General features: G+C 41.6%; 2 protein-coding genes across 3 annotated transcripts in view; one reads left to right on the plus strand and one right to left on the minus strand.

Annotated features, from left to right (window-relative positions):
* Positions 1-583: 583 nt before the first annotated feature.
* The window catches only part of LOC125898679 (phosphatidylinositol-binding clathrin assembly protein-like), a 36,879-nt gene continuing 18,169 nt past the window's right edge, over positions 584-19,293 (minus strand). Inside the window, exons 8-19 of one of the 2 annotated variants that reach the window (XM_049592517.1) lie at positions 18,730-18,771; positions 16,816-16,901; positions 11,627-11,729; positions 10,996-11,129; positions 10,718-10,815; positions 10,369-10,482; positions 10,222-10,252; positions 9,932-10,073; positions 6,230-6,253; positions 5,680-5,736; positions 5,452-5,571; positions 584-3,219 (exon numbers count right to left, since the gene is read on the minus strand). In XM_049592517.1, the coding sequence (XP_049448474.1) occupies positions 3,205-3,219; positions 5,452-5,571; positions 5,680-5,736; positions 6,230-6,253; positions 9,932-10,073; positions 10,222-10,252; positions 10,369-10,482; positions 10,718-10,815; positions 10,996-11,129; positions 11,627-11,729; positions 16,816-16,901; positions 18,730-18,771 (966 nt within the window). In that variant the 3' untranslated portion in view covers positions 584-3,204. The remainder of the gene's footprint in view (positions 3,220-5,451; positions 5,572-5,679; positions 5,737-6,229; positions 6,254-9,931; positions 10,074-10,221; positions 10,253-10,368; positions 10,483-10,717; positions 10,816-10,995; positions 11,130-11,626; positions 11,730-16,815; positions 16,902-18,729; positions 18,772-19,293) is intronic. The other variant, XM_049592518.1, reaches the window with a different exon arrangement.
* The window catches only part of LOC125898682 (ras-related protein Rab-39B-like), a 45,833-nt gene continuing 39,916 nt past the window's right edge, over positions 13,377-19,293 (plus strand). The window contains exons 1-4 of the mRNA XM_049592521.1: positions 13,377-13,444; positions 13,803-13,852; positions 17,148-17,214; positions 18,525-18,616. The gene's annotated coding sequence lies outside the window, so the exon portion shown is untranslated. The remainder of the gene's footprint in view (positions 13,445-13,802; positions 13,853-17,147; positions 17,215-18,524; positions 18,617-19,293) is intronic.

The following is a 19,293-nucleotide window of genomic DNA, read 5'->3' on the forward strand; positions in this document are numbered from 1 at the left end:
AAGATGCAGTTGTGGTAACTGGGTTTGAAGTTCGATGGGTTACTTGCAAGTTGCATTTCTGCATGCGAGGCGGCCTTCAAACAGTTACGGACCCTACATTGTAAAACAGTTGATTATGAATGTCAATGAACGTTCATGTCAAGAGGTAAGTAAAAAATCTCATGGAGAAATTTCCTTAACGTTTTCCAAACACACCGGTAAGTGAGAGTTCACACAATGGTCATGCTTTTACCGGGCACACAAGCCAATAAAAAGACGACACTTAATCATGCAAAAAAAGACAGTTTCTTTGTCTCTAAAAAATAAAAGACCAAAAAAAAATCCTTTTGAGTTCTGATATCATCCATCCGTAGTGACCTTGAATAAGAAGAAGCTGCGCTTTGATGATGACTTTGGTGCAAAAAAATGTTCCTGTTTCGAAGAGGACAGACCCTGTCCTGTCCACTTCCTCGATGAAGACACTCTTGGTATAGACCAGTTGTGATAGTTTACCCTTGACCCACCCCCACAAACCCCACCCCCTTCCTCCTCGAGATGGACACAAACATCACAAACATCAAACCCACCCACCCATCCCTGGATGATGACACCTTCAAAATACAACCATTCAAACACAGATACAGCAATAAATTGTCCCACGTACAGTACGTCATCCAATGGGGCTTCGATCACTTTACAGAGAGAGCACGTCTAAAAACACATGAACGGCATTACCTATATACAGAGGACACAGTAACAGTCAGAGGTTGGCCCAGGATGGATCGAGCTGCGTCGTGGGAGTGAAGTGCACAATGAAAAGAGCATTCAGCTGACGGAGAAAGACAAACCACCGGGACGAGGAGTAATGGAGAGTGAAACAACAATTTTTCCAAAGGAGATAATCCAAATGTCAGCTGGCCTCTTGTTGAGAAACCTCAGAGAATATCTGCCTGCTTGGTGACGGTTTCTAACACTGAAGTCTCTGCTGGTAGTAGAGTCGTAGCTGCGGGGGAGATTGGGTTTTTGCGTAGCCAGCAGTTACAGTTCAAGGTTAAATCATATCGCCACCATACAGTCGCAATTCTCTGATGATTTTCTGAGGAATCACAAGCGTGTGCAGCTCCAGCTGTCTGGAGAGGTTCGCCTCGGATTCACTTGGAGATTCCAGGTCCGATGACTTTGGGGCTTTTTTTTTCCTGTTTTTGCGTTTTTCAGCAGATGAGTTATCCTTGGAGCCACCTTAATTTTGATGTTGGGTTGTACAGACTGAGACACGGTCACAATAACACTCAACTGCTAAGTTAGTACACGCTACCAGCTCACTAGAGACCTTTCATCTCTAACTGAGGAACATGACCCTGTTTATCTCTATGGGAAGGCATGTGCACACAAACACACATACAGTACATGTACATAGAACAGACACAATCAATAGAAAACGACTTCATCCCCAATCAATTATTGCCCCTTTCAACTGTACATCCCAGCAATGATTTTAGGTTTTGTGCAGCAGAGCGTTGTCCCCTCTTCGAAGGTTTGTGCTATATATATTTATATATATATATATATCGTCTGTCTGTAGCTTGACCTTGGATCTGCCAGAAAAGCCACATTAACATTTAACGTCTCATTAAAGCCCCCTGTCTCTGGCTGTCTGAATTAATCTGCATGTCGTCACTGCAGGCATTACTAGGGTCATGATCGACAGACATTACCCTCAGTCGCTTTACGATGGTCTGGTCCTCATTTGACTCCTCCAGCTGACCTTTAGCTGTCCTGTCCGTAAATGTTAGCACTACATTAGCGAACCCCTTTCTGTGGTAGCAGTGCCTTTAACTCCTCTAAGTTGAGGTGAGACATCTGCCGCGGTAATTACCTTCATCCAGTTTTTCTGGAGTGCAAAGGACTTCACAGGGGACTCGTGTCGGACAGGACTATTGCTCAGGGCAGGGAGGAAATCACACAGTTGGGAGTTAGACCATTTCTGATTGGCAAAACTGAGAATCACGTCCTTGCTAATATCCACTCGCCTCTCTATCTGGCTCTCAGTGCATTTTTCACTACTTTTTAGAGCAGTACGGGTATAACAGAAGAGATTAGAAAACAAAATAAAACAGCATTCTGTACAGAAACCTGATGTGGACACACGACAACACTACAAACAGCTTTCTAAACAGCCTACAGATGGGTGGAAAAGACAGTAACGAGATTGCATGATATTGCACAGCTGTAGAGGAGGAAAACAAAAAGGAACAAAATACACAGTGTGTACAGCACGACCCCAAGTAGCAAAGTTAGTGTACGAGGTTTGTTTACATCCAAATGCGATGCCTGGGTCTGGCTCAGTGCTTTCATCAGTTAGTTCCAGTGCAGTAACACATTGGTACCTGGCAACACAGTAATGACATCAGGTACCAAAAGAGAAACACGTAAAGTAAAGTACACACCCTACACAGCCACGTCCATCCACACACACGCACACACACACCTGCAAATTATCGTTCCACGCCGGATTTTTGATGTGAAGTTGGCAATTAAGAACAAATGGAGCTCATAAAAAGACTCAAACGATAATGTCGATGCAGCACACTGAAATGTAGAAAAAGGGACACACGCATTCACACACTTCTGACATCAGGTGATGGATGACACGCAAACCGGGAACCAGTCTGAATAAGACGCTAAAATCACCTACACAGACATACACCCTTGGCAAAGTTCACATTGAGTAAAGTGCCAGCAAACAATCCAATCAGAGAAAGAGACGCGTGTCCTCCGAGTTTGAAGTGGGCAAGTTTTTATACAGGAAATTATCGGGATGAGGAGGTCGGGAAGTGGCAGTAGAGCTTCTGCACTTCCTCAGAGCTGTCATCACAGGTCATAATCGCCGTTTGAATTGGCGAATCAAACAGAGGATGAGTGGGGTTGATGCAGAGCCTCTGGTGCTCCATTCAAAGACAGAGAGATCAGTAGCCACATGGAGAGAGGAGAGGAGATTAGAGGGTGAGGCGACATGGAAACAGACATCAGCATTTCATCTTTCATCCGTCCTCTGGTCCTCTCCCCTCCTTCCTCTCCCCTCCCTTTTTCCTCTCTGTCTTCCTCTTTCTTCCTCCGGCACTGGATTTGGTTCTGGATTTGTTTTCTTCGACTCTTTCTCTCTCTCCATCTCTTTCCTCTCGCCTTCTCTCTCACGGCTTTGCTGCCATGGTTACAACATCATCCCTACATGAAGTGCATCTGCAGAGGACGGGGGGAGAATGGAGAGTAATTTAGTTCGACAAAACACCTCATCAAGTGTTCAGGCATCTACTGACAAGCATATTACCTGCCGCAGTGGCAGGAAAACAGCTTCTCAGGGGCGCGAGTGCTCAGCAGGCAATTATATTACTCTGTTATGTTTTGAATAATTGGTCAAAATATGCTTGTTTGTGCTCCTGAGAGGCTCGTGACAGACCAACTGATGATTACTGCCTGAGTAAAACACTTTCTTCACACTTGCTGGTCATTTATCTGACAGCATGATTCATCCTTCTTGTCTGAGGGTCAACAGCTTATCAGTCATCAAGAATAGCTCTGAATGAGTGCATCAGTTATTTCAGAGGACTTGCAGACAGGAGGCAGACGTACAGGTAAAGGCATCCTTGGTTGTTTTTATGCCGTTATAGTTACGTATGAATTCAGGATGTCCTACTTTTATTTAGTCCACCCATTCTTTTAATGTGCCTTGTCTACTTCTGCTTCAGTTAGGAATTTCCTGCTTGCCAGAAAAGTGTTCAACAGCCCCCAGATAACTGGCTATAGTTCCAGAGCTACTACTTTAAAGAGACAGTTCCCCCCAAAATCAAAAAGATATATTTTTCCTCTTACCTGTACTACTGTTTATCTGTCTAGATTGTTTTGGTGTGAGTTGCAGAGTGTTGGAGATATCGGCTTTAGAGATGTTTGCCTTCTATTGAATATTATGGAACTAGATGGAACTCTGCTTGTGGTGCTCAAAGCGCAAAAACCCCCACAAAAGAATAATTTGAAAAACTCAACAGCAGTGTCTCAGAAATCATGACCTGGTTACTCATGATAATCCACAGACCTTCATGTGAGCAGTTAAGAACTATTTTCTTTCCACACCTGCCAACCTTATCACCCCACGGAAGGAAGCGTGCATCTACTCATGGCTGAGAAGCTTGTGACAGTGGGAGATTTAAACATTAATGGAGTCCAAGCGGCTGAGCTGTAATTTTAGCTAGTTCAGTGGTGCTAGGTGAGCTAGCAGTAGATGAATGCTTCCTTCTGTGCAGTGATCCGATTGGCGGGTGTACTTAGACAGAAAATAGTTCCTACATGAAACTGCTCACAACAAGCTCTGTGGATTATCTTGAGTAACTCAGTCATGATTTCTGGAAAGAGACATTGCTGTTGAGTTTTTTAGATGTATATTTTTGGCACTTTGAGCACCACAAGCCGAGTGCCATCTAGTTCCATTATATTGGAGAAAAGGCAAACATCTCTATGGGTGATATCTCCAACACTAGTCAACTCACACCAAAACAATCTAGACTGATGAATGGCACTACGATTAAGAGGAAAAATATGTACTATTGATTTTGGTGTGAACTATTCCTTTAAAGTACACACTCCAAAGCAAAAAAGTGAGCAGCCCCACCATTCAATCCGATTTAAATTTGGATTGTTTCCCTCACACCCTTCCTCATTGCCTCCTAAACATGTCTACATTTATTGAAAGATAAATTTTGATGTCCACAGAGATAGCTGCCAGACAAGTGCCTTGTGTTTATGTATGCAAGTAGCCTAAATGAAAAGAGTTTCTGTAATAACATAGCTCTAAACTAAGGTTTAAAAAAACTACCATTACTACGACTGAGCTACTATGGCATTGTAGCTTTTCCATGTGATGCCAGATTCTATAATTTGCTATGTATGTTTGGGATGAAGAAAAAGACACACAATTTAAGAAAAAAGCAACATTTAAAAGGCAGAATTAAGAAAATAGTTCAGCAGAAATGTGCTTATTTGCTTTCCTGCTGATGGTTACATGAGAAGATTTATACCACAATATGAAGCTACAGCCATTTAAATGTTGACGAAGATTCTCAGTCATCCAGGTCATGGTAATCTTCAGTGACTCTGTAAGTATTCACACCCACACAGAGTCTAAAGCCTGTGACTCCGCACCAGTCAATTAGAACTGAAGACGCCTCTTGGATAAGAGGTGAAACATCTTGAAGACACTCAAGCAAGTCCAGTTGCCTACGATATAGCACTTAAGATTATAGCTAGTTAGCTTAGCTTAGCATAAAGCAGGCTTACAACATATTGAATAGACAAATATCAGAGTGGTATCAATCTGCTCATCCAACTCTCAGCAAGAAAGCAAATGGGCATAGTTCCCAAAAAGTCAGATTCCTTTAACAACAATATGTGGCATATGCACTGTAGTGTGGTGTGTGTTACCTGTGTCCCCGGGATGGGTCCAAAGGGATTGGTGGGTCTCAGGACAGGCTGGTTGTACATGACAGGCTGTGGGGGCATCATGGGAACGCCCCCCATCTGATGACTCATCTGAGGAGGGAGCTGCTCAGAGGACAGGTGGGAGAAACAAATATTTCAGATTCAGAGTAGATTAATGTCAGCAGAGTATGAATGTATGAATGTATCACTGAGATTAAAGCTGCTCTTTACCATTCCATACACAGGCACTTGGGGTGTCGTCATAGGAAAAGCCACTGGTGCGGGAGCCTGTACGGAGAGAAAGAGAGAAACACAATACACGACTCTCAGGCTGAGCTGCAGTCATAATCTTGACCTGAAAGTTGATAACAAACCTAATCCTGATACTGTCAGCCTCATGTCTAACCTGTCACAGATGTCCCCCCAAGCAAAGACAGGAATGTTTTGACATTCTTTAACATTTGCATTTGTTTGTGTTTAGCTAATCCTGAGCAACAAAAAGGCATGCAACGTTTAACAAAGTAGAATTGAGGTAGCAGATTGGCAGCCTGTAATAACCACAAGGGATGCAACAACAATGCTGAGGCAGTACAATAAGCAAAAGAATTCCCTCTTCCTCTGATTATTCGTGTATCGTCAACAATACAAACAGCCTAATAATAAAAGTGCCACAAGAATAGATTTTAAAAAAGCAAAGCAGAGAGGTTTTTGGAGGATGTCGGGATGAAATCAGGTGCACGCAGAGGAGTCAGGGGGAGGTGAAGTAAAGAAAAGTACTTACATAGCCAGTATAGATCATCCCATTCTGTGGAGAGTTACAGAAAAAGAGGGTTACAACAATAAACGTCGTGCTTGGGCCTTTTCTTTAAATGAGCAGAGGAGATAAACCAGACCTTTGCCCATTCCTCATGTTCAAATCACTTCTACTTTCTATTCACGTCGTGCCACCCGCTTTCCGAGCCATTTGCTGAATAAATGAGCGGTTTGAGTCGAGAGGTCAATCAGTCGAAAATTAGAAGATGAAACCAGATTGAATGGAAGAGACGCGTGGATAATTAGAGTGGAGCACAAAGGACAGACGCACATTTGGGAGCTCCTTCAAAAAGCCCTGAATGCAGCAGAAAGTTACATTTGGCCAACAGGTACATTTAATGAGTTTCATTCCAGAGTGAGATATCAGACTATTAGGAAAAACTGACTTCACTGACAGAATGATGGATGGCACCAAATTAATACACAATACAATGCTCCTTTAAAAAGATATCTACAAGAGCAGTGCAGCAGTGCTTCCCCGACAAAAAGGCCACATTTACAGACTTGACCCTTCATAGTATAGAGACTTAAATGTCAGGGTGATTTTGTTTTTAATTTTCTATAGTTGTTTTGTAACTGCCATGGGTGTTTTACTGAAAGAGACAATCAGGCACAGGTCCAGGGGCCGCCCTGACCCTCACCTGCAAAGTGTCACTTCAATTAACACATATCGACCGGAAGAACACTCCAAATGACCTCAAAGAGACACAAACCATCGACCAAGAGACACAAAATTACTGAAAAATACATAAAATGACCAAAAAAGGCACAAAAAGAATATGCCAAGAGACACAAAATGACCATGAAGAGACACAAAATGACCGAGAAACACACAAAATGTCCTCAAAGAGACACAAAAAGACTAAAAAATACGCAAAATTATCTCAAAGATTCATAAAATGACCTCAAAGTGACACAAAACATCTACACAATGACACAAAGCGACCGGAAAATACACAAAATTACCAAAAAAGAGACTCAAAATGACCTCAAAGAGAAACATGGCGACTACAAAGGGGCCACTTTTTTTTAAATAGACAAAATGACCTAGAAAGACCATGAAGAGACACAAAACAAACAAAAAAAACTAAAATTATCTAAAAGAGACACGAAACAACTACAAATGGACACAGAAAAAGAAAACACAAAGACTTTAAAGGGGCCCATTGTCTCATTGCAGGAAAACTTGCTGACTTTTGTAGATTAAAGTATCATGTAATGAAACTCACTACACAGAGAGGGTTTTTTTCTCCTATTGATACATGTTGGTACTAGTTGGTAATAATCAGTTGATAATGTAGAATATATCTTTACTGTCCAACAGGAGGGAAATTTGTCTTCAGCCCACCAAACACAAGAAACAACAGCAGACAAACAATTTGAAAAACAAACATATAGACAAGGTCATATTCATGTTAACAACAGTTCATCTGAGTGTCTGTCTGTGGCTTAAATCTCAGTCACTTTGTTGAGTTAAGAATATTGATGGCATTCGGGCTGAAGGACTTCTTAAATACATTTTTGGTTGCCAAAGTGAATCTGTAGCGCTTCCCGGAGCTCAAGAGCTCAAAGTGGCTGAAGAGAGGATGGGCGCTATCTGCCAGGATACTCCTCACTTTCTTGCTCATACTTGAAAAAAAAGTTTAGTCAAGGGCTTTTGGGCTTTGCTAACTATTTTGCTTGCCATTGATACAATCCTAGGAGGTTTATTCTCAGATCTACAGTTCGGTGATTGTACCGGGAAGGAAGGTGGAACTTCCAGTTCTAAAATCTAGTGGCCACTCAGTTTCTTGTGAGGATAGAGTCACTGTGAGCACCTCTTGAAAATATATTTATTATTTTCAAAGAAGCTCACTTTGGAGTCCAGAACTGTACCAAGGTTTTAAAGCTTTCCACAGTTTCGACATGTTGGTCACCAAGTGAAACTGGCTCTGTTTTAAGATCTTGTTTCTGCACATAATTCATTATTTCGTCCTGGTCCAATTAATTTCTAGCTGGCGAATGGGACACCATATTTGAAGGGCCTCTGTGGCCTCTCAGATAGGCAACTTCACCTAATGGGTCTGTTTTCTGTAGAAGGTCAACTAAGGCCATGTCATCAGCATACTTAAATTATCTAAAATGTTTCTCGTGATCATATCATTAGAAGAGGAAGTAGCACAGGGGAAAGAATCCAACCTTGTGGGTAGGAGTCAGGAGTTGTTGGTTAAAATCAAATTTTGATATCTGGGAGCAAAAACTGACAAATATTCTCCAGTTTGAGGCTTTTCTCTGTTTTATATCATTGTGAAATTAAAGGTCCCATATTGTAAAAGGTCAGATTTATGTGTCTTCTTTAATATAAAACAGGCATGGGTCAAATTCATCAAAACACTCAATCTACAGAGAAATGCACATAGTCTGTATTCAGGAACTGTGCCTTTAAACAAGCCATCAAGACCTCTGTGAATTTGTGATGTCACAACTAGACTTCATAGACCGTTTCAAAATTAAATAATAAACATGGGTCCCTTTCTATTTCCTGTTGGAATGTTTTGCAGTGTATGTGAATGACATCAGCTGACAGGAAGTGAACATGGACCTAAGCTATTGGCTAATGTAATTCCGGTGGTACAGTCTATAAGGGTAAAGAGTGCCGGTATAGTGTTGTTATAGTCATTTGCCGGCGGCAATGAAGGTGCAGTGACACAGAGAGTGCAGATGAGGCTCCCTGGAAGTGCGCCAGGCTTTGAAGCCAATTTTTGTAGTGGCCAAACAGTGGTACTGCAATTTTTGGTGTTCGTCATGTGATGCCATTGGGCCCAAAAAGACTTTTTCTCGTAGACTTACATTGGGAAGGAGACGTCTGTAAATCAGTAGATACTTTTTTTTAATGTCGCAATCGTGTCGAAATCACTCATTACATGTTAGTGGAGAGCTAAACCCGGAAGTCAGCCGCTTGGCCGGTAAGTTTCTAGTGCACCTGCTCTGTGGGCTCAATGATACGGAAGCACTGCCGATCATCTATGTAATTTCGTACTGCAGAAATAAAGGTATTCTAGCTTCATGTGCCACTGAGCAACTTTCATATGAATAAATACGGCCCCGCCGCCAATGCTGTATCCAGGTCTCTTAATACATCCATACTACACATGTGGAAGACCTTGAAAAGCTGACCAAGACGAGCTGACTGGGCTTTTTCAGAAGAGAGAGCTTAAAGAGACAGGCACTAAAACGAGGGTGAATCCAGGTATTGTTAGGCAGCCAGTATGAGGAAATAAAGTGTTTTTTTTAACATTAAAACATGTAAATATGTGCCAGTAGAAACCCCAAATACAAGTATGAACCTGAAAATTAACACACTATGGGATCTTTAATATCTTTATTTTGATCTTTTATCTTTTTGTTGGCAGAGACACTACAGTACCTTTTCAATTTGTGATCCACCCTAACAAGCAGTGTGAAATATGTGCCTCTGTTGGGAGAAAGTCACACACAAAAGGCACAAATTGGCACCGTGCAGGTCAGGTTTGGAGCAAACCCAATGATACTGGAGTAAATTGATGTCCTCATAACAAACAGGTGAGTGAATGAGCTGTGAATAAATCTGCATGCGCCACACAAATTCACAACAACAAAAGATTTTTTTTTTCCCCGGAACTTGACAAGATGAATGTAGCCTTTAACTTACCATCTGAGGGACAGGCATGGGTGCAGGTGCCATGGGATGGGTGGTGTGAGTCCAGTTGGTGCTGGTGCACATGGTCTTTGACTGCCAGCCGCCCCCTCCTGTTGGCTTCTTCTCTACCAGCTGACTCCACTGGAGCTCTGGCCTGATGCATATACACAAACACGGACAGAGCGTTGTCGGGTGCACAGATGTTGCAAAAACCCAAAGACAAATAATGACAAATAAAGCTGGATAGACAGCTGAGTCATTTGCTTGTGGCTAAGTCTTAGATGTCAGAAAAACCCACTCACTTTTTAGCTGGTGGCCCCCCAAACTGCAGGTCTGAGAGAAGCAAACAAGAAACACATCAGCTAAAAGGAAGCAAAACAGCCGGAGAAGACAAACACGAAACATGAAAGCTGTGACTGAATCTTCAGAGGGAGACTCTGTATACTCACTACCAACGAGGTTGGCTAATGAAGAGTCCAAATCATTGGGCAGCATTTTCCCAGAATGCAATGGGACTCCGGGACTGTGAATTTGAGCGGGTGGGGCTGGCTTTAGCAGGTCACCTGACATCCAAGGGTTACCATGGTAACATGAGAGGAGAAAAAGAGGGGGAAATGAGTCAAGAGCATGAAGCAACTGGGCATCACTGTCACAGCGTATCCAGCTCTGAGCAGTGCAGTGTGTGTATGAGTGGGCATTTATTTGCACGCTTCATTGTATGTTTGCATGATTATGTGCGTGTGTGTGTGTGTGTGTGTGTGTGTGTGTGTGTGTGTGTGGTTGTGTATGCAGTCCTACCTCCCCAGGCATTGTTATTGTTGGGCACAGTGTGTGTGGTCTGGATGGGGGTGAAGTTAGGCTGCAGGGTGAACAGCTCACTGGTCAGGTTTGGCACACTGCAGGAACGACAACAGAGAGCAGAGTTTTTTTTCTCCTCATTTTATGTTTATGTAACGAGAAAAGGCCATTTTAAAAAATCAGATTTATAATGACAGCCAAGCAAAAGGCCGCTTGCTGAAGAGTCCTTCTTTAACTTTGCCTTTCTGGCTTTAACACACAGCAGATGTTAGACTCACTGGTTGCTGACGGGTACGATTGGTGAGTTGGAGAAGAGATCCGTGGCCCCTCCGCTGCTGTTGGCACTGCCCACTGATTGGGTGCTGGGTGACACATTGGGTGTCTGAATGTCGATCACCTTATGACCGTCCTCCTGCAATGGGAAGCATCAACAGTATGACATATTCATGGTTTGTAAACAGCCCCGCAGCACACACAAATGGTGTTAACCTCTTTTGGAGAAACAACCACAAACAATGGAGCCATTATAAATATTTGTATTCCTGGATGCTTCTTTATTTGAATGAAAAATCCACTGCAGAGGGTCTTGAGATTGTGACTTCATTGTCATTCTCTGTGCAGCTCTGTACGCTATGGGCCGGCAGCCAGAGACAGACAGTGTATTTCACTGTACCGCAGGACCAATGCACTTGTCCATTCAACTTCAACAACAGTGTCGAGGACAGAAAGAAGTGAAGTACACTTCATGCAAGCTAAAGTGATTTCAGTTTGCTTTTCTCACTTAAAAGCAGAAACAGTAAGAAAAGATGTGTGCACTTGTAATGATTATATACTGTGGTTTCATTCAGCACAGTATTGTTGGTATGTATGAGCTGTCTAAATGTTAATAATGTCTTGCAGATATCTCGCCTTGTGTTGCTGCAGTCTGTTGTCTTCTGTCTTGTCTTCCATACGGCTGAGAGAGATCCCAGTGCTGGACAGAGAGGACACTGCACTGGACAAGGTGCTGGATCTGAGGGTGACACACACAAACATTTTTTGCACAACTAGTTGCTATATTTCCTTGTTTTGCTTGTCTCTTTTTACTGCTCTTTTACTTTTTACTGAATCTTTTCATGTTACAGTGTAGATTGTAACAAGACAAGAATCCACAGCCCCACAGAGCTAAACCTGCAATAAGATGATGCTCGACGAGATTCATCCTCTGGGGATCATGACTGTCTGCACCAAACGTCTCCACAATTAGAATGGAGACTGATTTTTCCATCCCCAAACATTGCTGCTAGCATGGTGAAAACGTTTTCAAGCTGTAGTCATAGTGAAAGAAGTAATAGAATAGATAGTGTTCAAGAGTAGTGAACGACATGTAATTAAACTTGAACTACAGGTTTAACTTTATTTTGCAGTAGCTAGCTGGTATTATAACTACGGCCATATTAGCATAGTGATTCCAGTAGTTAAATTACTTTTGCCATTTTTTTTGTAGTTAACTACTGAAATTACAATCTATTTCAGGTTATAAAATGATTGATTTTTTAATTCTTATTTTATAATTGCTTCCCTACTGTTAATGAGCTCCATTTGTCCACAATTAGTCATAATTAATTATTGCTATTTATTAACAATGTTTATAAAGGTTGTTGCATGCTATTTTAGAAGTTAGCTGGCTATCTAAGTAATCCTGTTTGGTGCAATACCCCCACCTGGGCTCTAGTCTGTGAATGGCAGGTGTCTGACATTGTATACAAAACCAAAGATGACATTCTTTACACTTTCCAATGGATTGTAGGGTATTTTATGCTTTTCGTTTATGTATGATCTGTGAATAAATGGGCACTATTTGCAACAAACTTCATTAAGTAGCATTTTTTGCTGGCATGTGGTTTTTTCTGTATTGTATTTTGTTATAATTTCATATCACATGTACATCGTCAATCAGTTAATTGAATTTAATTTTTTTGATATCTGTTTTTACGTTTTCAATTTAGCATGAACATCACAACCAATTCCCTCCAAAAAAACCCCAAACAAACAAACAAAATTCAATATAGACAAATCTCACAAAAACAGTGAGCCAAAAAGTAGTTTGAACTAGGCCCAGTTTTCTTGTGTAGCTTTAATTAACCAAACTAGATTTCTCCCTCCAGTGTGAAGTAATTAGTAGCTCCCCAACACTGAGAATAAATCTTGCAGTTAATGACAGTTTAACCATGTAAGTGCACATTGGAATAAATTAAGACGTCATCATTAGTTATGGTTGCATTATTGTACCTTGGCATAGTTTAAAAAAAATAATTTTGTTAATTTAGTTAACGCACCACCACAAAACTGACGCAAATTAAATGCTACGTCATCAACAGGTGCATTATGGGTGTGGCTAACGGTCATGGTGGGTCCTTCACTGGTCACTTCTGCGTTCAATGAGGAACTTTATACCTTCAGTGAGGTGTGTGAGGCCTTTGTGAGTGACGGAGAAGCTGAGTGAAGTGGTTATACTGGGACACAGAGGCTAAATGGACTGGTTACACTGGGACAGAGAGGCTAACTGAGCTAGTTATATTTTGCTTTGAGGATGAACGAGCAGACTAGTGACAGTAAAACAGGTGAGTGTAACAACAACAAGCTAAGTGTTGTAACTACTCTGCTGTAATGTCTGTGTGGAGATTTTATTGTTCAGCATCTCTGTGTTTGTCTGCTTTGGTGGTGTTTTATTCTACTGCTGATCCTGTAAGAGGCCTCAGGCTGTTTAATTTGTGCCTTATTAATGCCTGTTGCACCCTCCTGGTCTGGTTTAGACTTTCTATTCATTGTCGGTCATTTTTGTTTAATTGTCAGAGTGTTGTCGTCTTTTCTAGTTAATTGTAATTAGGCTACATTGGCAGCTAACATAATGAGTTGCATTCACAGGCTACAAAGTGTAGAAAATGAACTACTTGTTGGTTTGGTCATTAAGGCTCTGTGCTGTCGTGTTGCTCCACTGTTGTAAATACGTTAATTTCTTTTTTTAATGTAATTCATTTTGCAGCCCTAAGGTGTTTTTTTTAATTTACAATTCAGTGGTATCATTCTGCTTATCATCACACAGTTTTACTGACTAACTTTTTACCTGGGTACAACTTCTTCAACTTCTTCAAGGTAACAGTACTTTTACTTTACACGAATTTTTGTAAGGTATTCCAGATGATGAATAGACCTTTTCACAGCAAACAATTTGACGTGTCACAGTAGGAGCAGCACAGGTGTATTCAACAACATTAATGATAGCTGCATTCCACTTAGAGGAGGCCCTGGTATCATCCATGCTGGCTCACTGGAATAACTTACTGGGACACTAAATGGAAACGAGCCATCGTTAATGTTATCAGTTTCACCTGTGCTTTTCCTACTATGACAAGTCAAAATGTCTGCTGTGACAAAGGTCCATCCTAGTGACTTCCTAAAGAGCTTCTTATACAAGGCAAGGGGAAGGGGGGCCCATAGAGAGCTGGGAGAAGAAATGGGCCTTGAGGGTGATTCAGATTGCCTCCTCAAAAATACAACTGTACAGTGGCTTGTGAAAGTCTTCCACCCCCTTCGCATTCTCTCTATTTTGTTGCCTTACAACCTGGATTTTAAAAAGTTTTTTTTTTAAATTATAATTATTGTGAAACAAACAAGAAATAAGACAAAAAACAGAATATCTGAGCATGCATAAGTACTCATCCCCCCAAAGACAGTACTTCAAAGAGCCACCTTTTGTAACAAATACAGCTGCAAGTCTCTTCAGGTATGTCTCTATGAGCTTGGCACATCTAGCCACTGGAATTTTTGCCCATTCTTCACGCCAAACCTGCTCTAGCTCTGTCATTTTGGATGGGTTCCACTTGTGTACAGCAATATTAAAGTCATACCACAGATTCACAATTGGATTGAGGTCTGGGCTTTGACTGGGCCATTCCAGGACATTTAACTGTTTCTCTTTAAACCACAGAAGTGTTGCTTTAGCATTGTGTTAAGAGTCATTGCCCTGCTTGAAGGTGAACCTCCATCCAGGTGTATGTATACTGAGATCATGTGGCACTTAGATTGCCCACAGGTGGATCTTATTTAACTAATTATGTGGCCTCTCAAGGTAATGGATGGGGCTTCACAGCAAAGAGGGTGAATACATATGCATGCACCGCTCTTCAGTTTTGTGTACTTTAGAATTATTTAAAACCTCCAAAAAACCCCCCCATTTAACGTATTAAAGGGCCAGTGTGTAAAATGGGTTGAAAACAGTGACATCAGTGGTCAAATTCTAGATTGCAGGGCTCACTCGCTCACCCCTCCCATCGGGTAAATGACGGTGGCCTCGTAGGGACAAAAAGCCTTGCGTACAAGTTTTTCAGGAGTAGGTCTATCTAGCAACGAGGTTAATATTTATTTAGAAATCTAAACCATGTTACGATATTGTAATGAATCCCTCACGAGCAGGAGACCAGAGGAACGTTCAGGAAAAAGGCCAGTTTATTTGAGCACTCCAAAAACTCCGGTAAGACTCCATCCCAAACTCTGACTCTTCTAGCGTAACAGACACACTTCATACACACATACTCGTTTACCATACTGAGAGGGGACCCCCTCCCCTCTCTGCTCCACCAATCTCCAGCCCGCACACTGACTGACAGCGTAGCCTGTAAACAGAGCTCAGCTGTTTATTTAGCCTAGCAATATCTCCGGACTATAGTAGCTGCAATGGACAACTTTGAATGCGATTTTGAAGAGTTTCTTGTAGCGGACACAGACCCAGAGCCATACCTGTTTGAGCCGGAGCATACAGATGAGGAACTCCATGTGTTTGATGCTGAGTGGGCGAGAAGAGAGGCTGAATGCACAGAATGGGATTCGGTGCTACTGCTACCATCGCTGGGGAGATATATCATCAGGAGGAAAAGCGCCGCAGAGAGTGCATCACAAGGAGTGAAGTTGCGTCTTCTTTTCCTCGCAGATGACGGTTCGGGTTCATTCTCTCCTGTTGCGTGGTAAGTGTGGTCCATTCGCAAACTTTATAACTAAAAAAACTTTTCACTACTTTCTATCAACGAACTACTAACACTCTCTGCTGTTTCCTCCTCCTTCTTCCTTCCTTCCTTCCGCTGTCTTCGTTGGTTCATTTATACACACAAAACGCGTTCTCTGGCTGGCTGGATTGTCCGCTTGGTCTGCTGTACATACATGACGGCGCAAGATGGCGACCTCTCTAAAGCAAGGCCCTTGCTATATCTATCTATCTATATATATAAAAGCATAATTATAAGGCTACGAAAACCAAATGAATTTTATTTTATAGTGATTATACACTTGTATAAACATTAATGGGTAGAATATTCAGATTCAGATTGACAATAAACCATGCCAAATATTACACACTGGCCCTTTAATTTGTAGTATTTTGTGCAGGTCTGTTACATAAAATCAAATATAAAATCCATTTAAAGTCCAAGTTGTAAGGCAACAAAATAGAAAGAATACCAAGGTGGGTTAATACTTTTGCAAGGCACTGTAATTACATAAGAAGTCATGTGAAACTTAAAGTTGTGCCTTTTGTTATTTATGCCCTCAAACAAGGCCAAGAAGTTCAAGTTAGTAGCAGTCTAAACACTACTCAATTAAATAAATAATTTCTTATTTTCTTTTGTATTTTTGTCAAGTATTAATTGATAAGCAGATGACTGCTGCGTGATACATATGTTAATGCTGTCCAGTGTTAAGTTGTTATTTGATCACGTGACAAAATGCTCGGATATATGGTTGCTAGTTTAAACTCAAAGTCTGGGACAAGGGCCTGTCATAGTAAGGTGCACTGGGGCTGGTCATGACTACCTTACGCCACTACTCTTACAGATTTAGTTTTTAGTAAAATTTGGTATCGACATTAATGCAGGGCTATAAACTCTTAGTCTTGTTGTTAATCATTTGTTTTATAATAAAGTAGTACCATCAGTGTAACAGTAATACTAACAGTAGCAGTACTTGTAGCAGCAATAGTACTTGTACTAGTAATAACAGTTATTGCAGTAAGATGGAACAGCAGTAATAGTGGCATTAAGTGGGTGGTGCAGAACAACTGAGTGTACCTGCTGGCAGTGGAGAGGTCCTTAAGCTTCCTGCCCTCCAGAGAGGCTAGATGCTGCTCCAGAGCCTCCAGGAGAGAGCTAGGAGCCTGGGGAGGGGGTAAATGGGAGGGGAGTCGATGGGGCAACATTAGAACCACAGCCAAGTGGACAAAATTGGAGACACTGCTTTCTCTCACACCCATCTCCTCACCTCCTCACATGATCTCACTCACTCACATACGCACACACACAAAGCAGCAGCAAAATTAAGACATCACCCTCAGATTCATTATCTACTCTACGACAGCTCTTTGAACTTTTTTTTTTTTTTTTTTTGCATTTGGTTTCATCAGGTTTGGTTGACCAGCATGCACACATCAGCCTTGGATCATGCAAGCGAGTCCACAGCGGGACTGACAGGTCAGGACAGAGCAGAGCATCGTCGCTGCAGGGCTCCAGAGTAGAAACACAACAAATACGTCTCTGGATCGTCTAACGAGCCCATGCAGAGGCCAGCAGTGCACAAACGCTCTCATTAACACACACACTTACGCACGCATACGTGTAAAGAAAATCACAGTCCAAAAAGTAAGAGTTAACTGATGGATTCCACGTTAGGTTAAGAGTCAAATTAAGATATTATTTGTTTTATTTAGTTTGAAAATGAGGCAGCAGCTAAAGCTAAGTACCAAAATGTTACCCCACTGGAAGCCAAGGAAGTTAACTCATTGAAATGTAAACATCTGGTGAAAAACCAGGTATACACATTGAACAGCTGGACGGCACTCTTTATTGTAAAACAAAAAAAAGGATGGATGGGTTCATTTTGACCACATGTGATACCACGGTTTTCATCGAGAGCCTTACATTTCAGCACCAGAGAACACAACGCAAACACAACAAGCAAAGAAAAGATTTCTCATATACTTATTTTAAGGGGGAAAGAGAGTAAAATGCGAATTCTGGATATCCTTCTTCAGAGAAATCTAGAATATGCTAAAGGTTTAAAAGTAAAACAGACACATATCTAGTGCTCAGTATAGACATGGGTCACTATGTTGTTGAATAAGGGCATATAAGGTCTTCATAAGCACTACAAACATGGCGCTAATTTTAAAAAGTCAGCCCTTTTCAGTTCGTCACTGGAAATTTGTTGCATTATAAACATCCAATTATGGTTCCACTGAAAAGGATACTATGCATTTGGGGCCTTTAGCATGATATGCAGTGCTTATGATGGCATTATGTACACCTATCCAAGTCATATTTGCAGAGACCTATTTAATAAAAACCATTCGCTGCTCTCCCCACAGCTAATGCAAAGGGACATAATCTTTTCATGGGAAATGGTTTGAACACTGCTTATGTGGGCAAAAACCTATTTCATAAAGCTGTGCTGACTTATTTATATGATAAGCCTTTGAATGAAGAGACAAGCCTTGATATTTACACTGGGAAAATGCCAGAAATACTGCTGGGGAAATTCAGACAGATAAAAAGCCCCGGTCATGGACATCTAAAATAGAAATATTCAAAAAGGAAGCTAAAAACTTTTGATATTCAGCTGCATAACTGCTGCTTTCAAACATCTTACCTTTTAAGAGTAAAATTTGTTCTGCAGTGATTCAGATATGGACAAAAAATGTAATTCCTGCACTAATGATTGTGACAAATAAATGTGCTTCAAGGCTATTTGCAGGTCTTCATTGATTGTTTCCTCTCTATTCTAGACTCTTGAGAGAAAAGGAGAAAAGGCAAAGGAGTTAAGGAGAGTGAAGAAGAGAGGAGGACAGGGCAGCTGCAATGTGGGCAGGTCTGTAGGGTGAGTAGGGAACGGGAGCGTTTAGAATGAAGCATTATGGGATTGACTTGACGGATTTAAATACTGGTTGACTGACTGGTTGATTGACTGATTGAGATGAGATGTAGACTGACCTGTGTGAGATCGGGGCTGTCGCCCTGATCTATCCCAACTCGCTGTGTCACAAAAAAGGAGGGAGGGGGTAAGGGGAGGGAGGAGGGAGGCAAAATAAAAAATAAACCAAATGTAATAATAAAACAAGGAATAAACCAAAAAACCCAACAGAGTAAAAAGAGGGAAGAGGCGTGTGAAGGAGGAAGAGGAGGAGGAGGAGGGAGAAAGAAGAATCAAACCCAAGCATTCATTACTTCATGCAGTGGCTGGAAAGGAAAACAAATAAAAGACAACAGAGGAGGAGGGGAGGAGGGCGCATGCACACGCATACGAACACCCATATATATAGATATATACACAGTATATGTACACACACACTTATAAGTACACACACGCGCACACACACTGAGATCTGGAGACTGGTTTGAAATGAATGCTGAGCACACCGACTGATTGAACAGGCAGGGCAGAGAGGGCAGACAACAGGTCACGTGACGACTGCGAGGTAAGAAACATCCAAAAGGAAGACACTCAACTAATGTTGACTTTGAACAGAAAGAGAAGGGGGGGACACAGATGACACA

This window comes from Epinephelus fuscoguttatus, linkage group LG12 (assembly GCF_011397635.1).
Source record: "Epinephelus fuscoguttatus linkage group LG12, E.fuscoguttatus.final_Chr_v1".
In the NCBI taxonomy this organism is placed as follows: Eukaryota; Metazoa; Chordata; class Actinopteri; order Perciformes; family Serranidae; genus Epinephelus; species Epinephelus fuscoguttatus.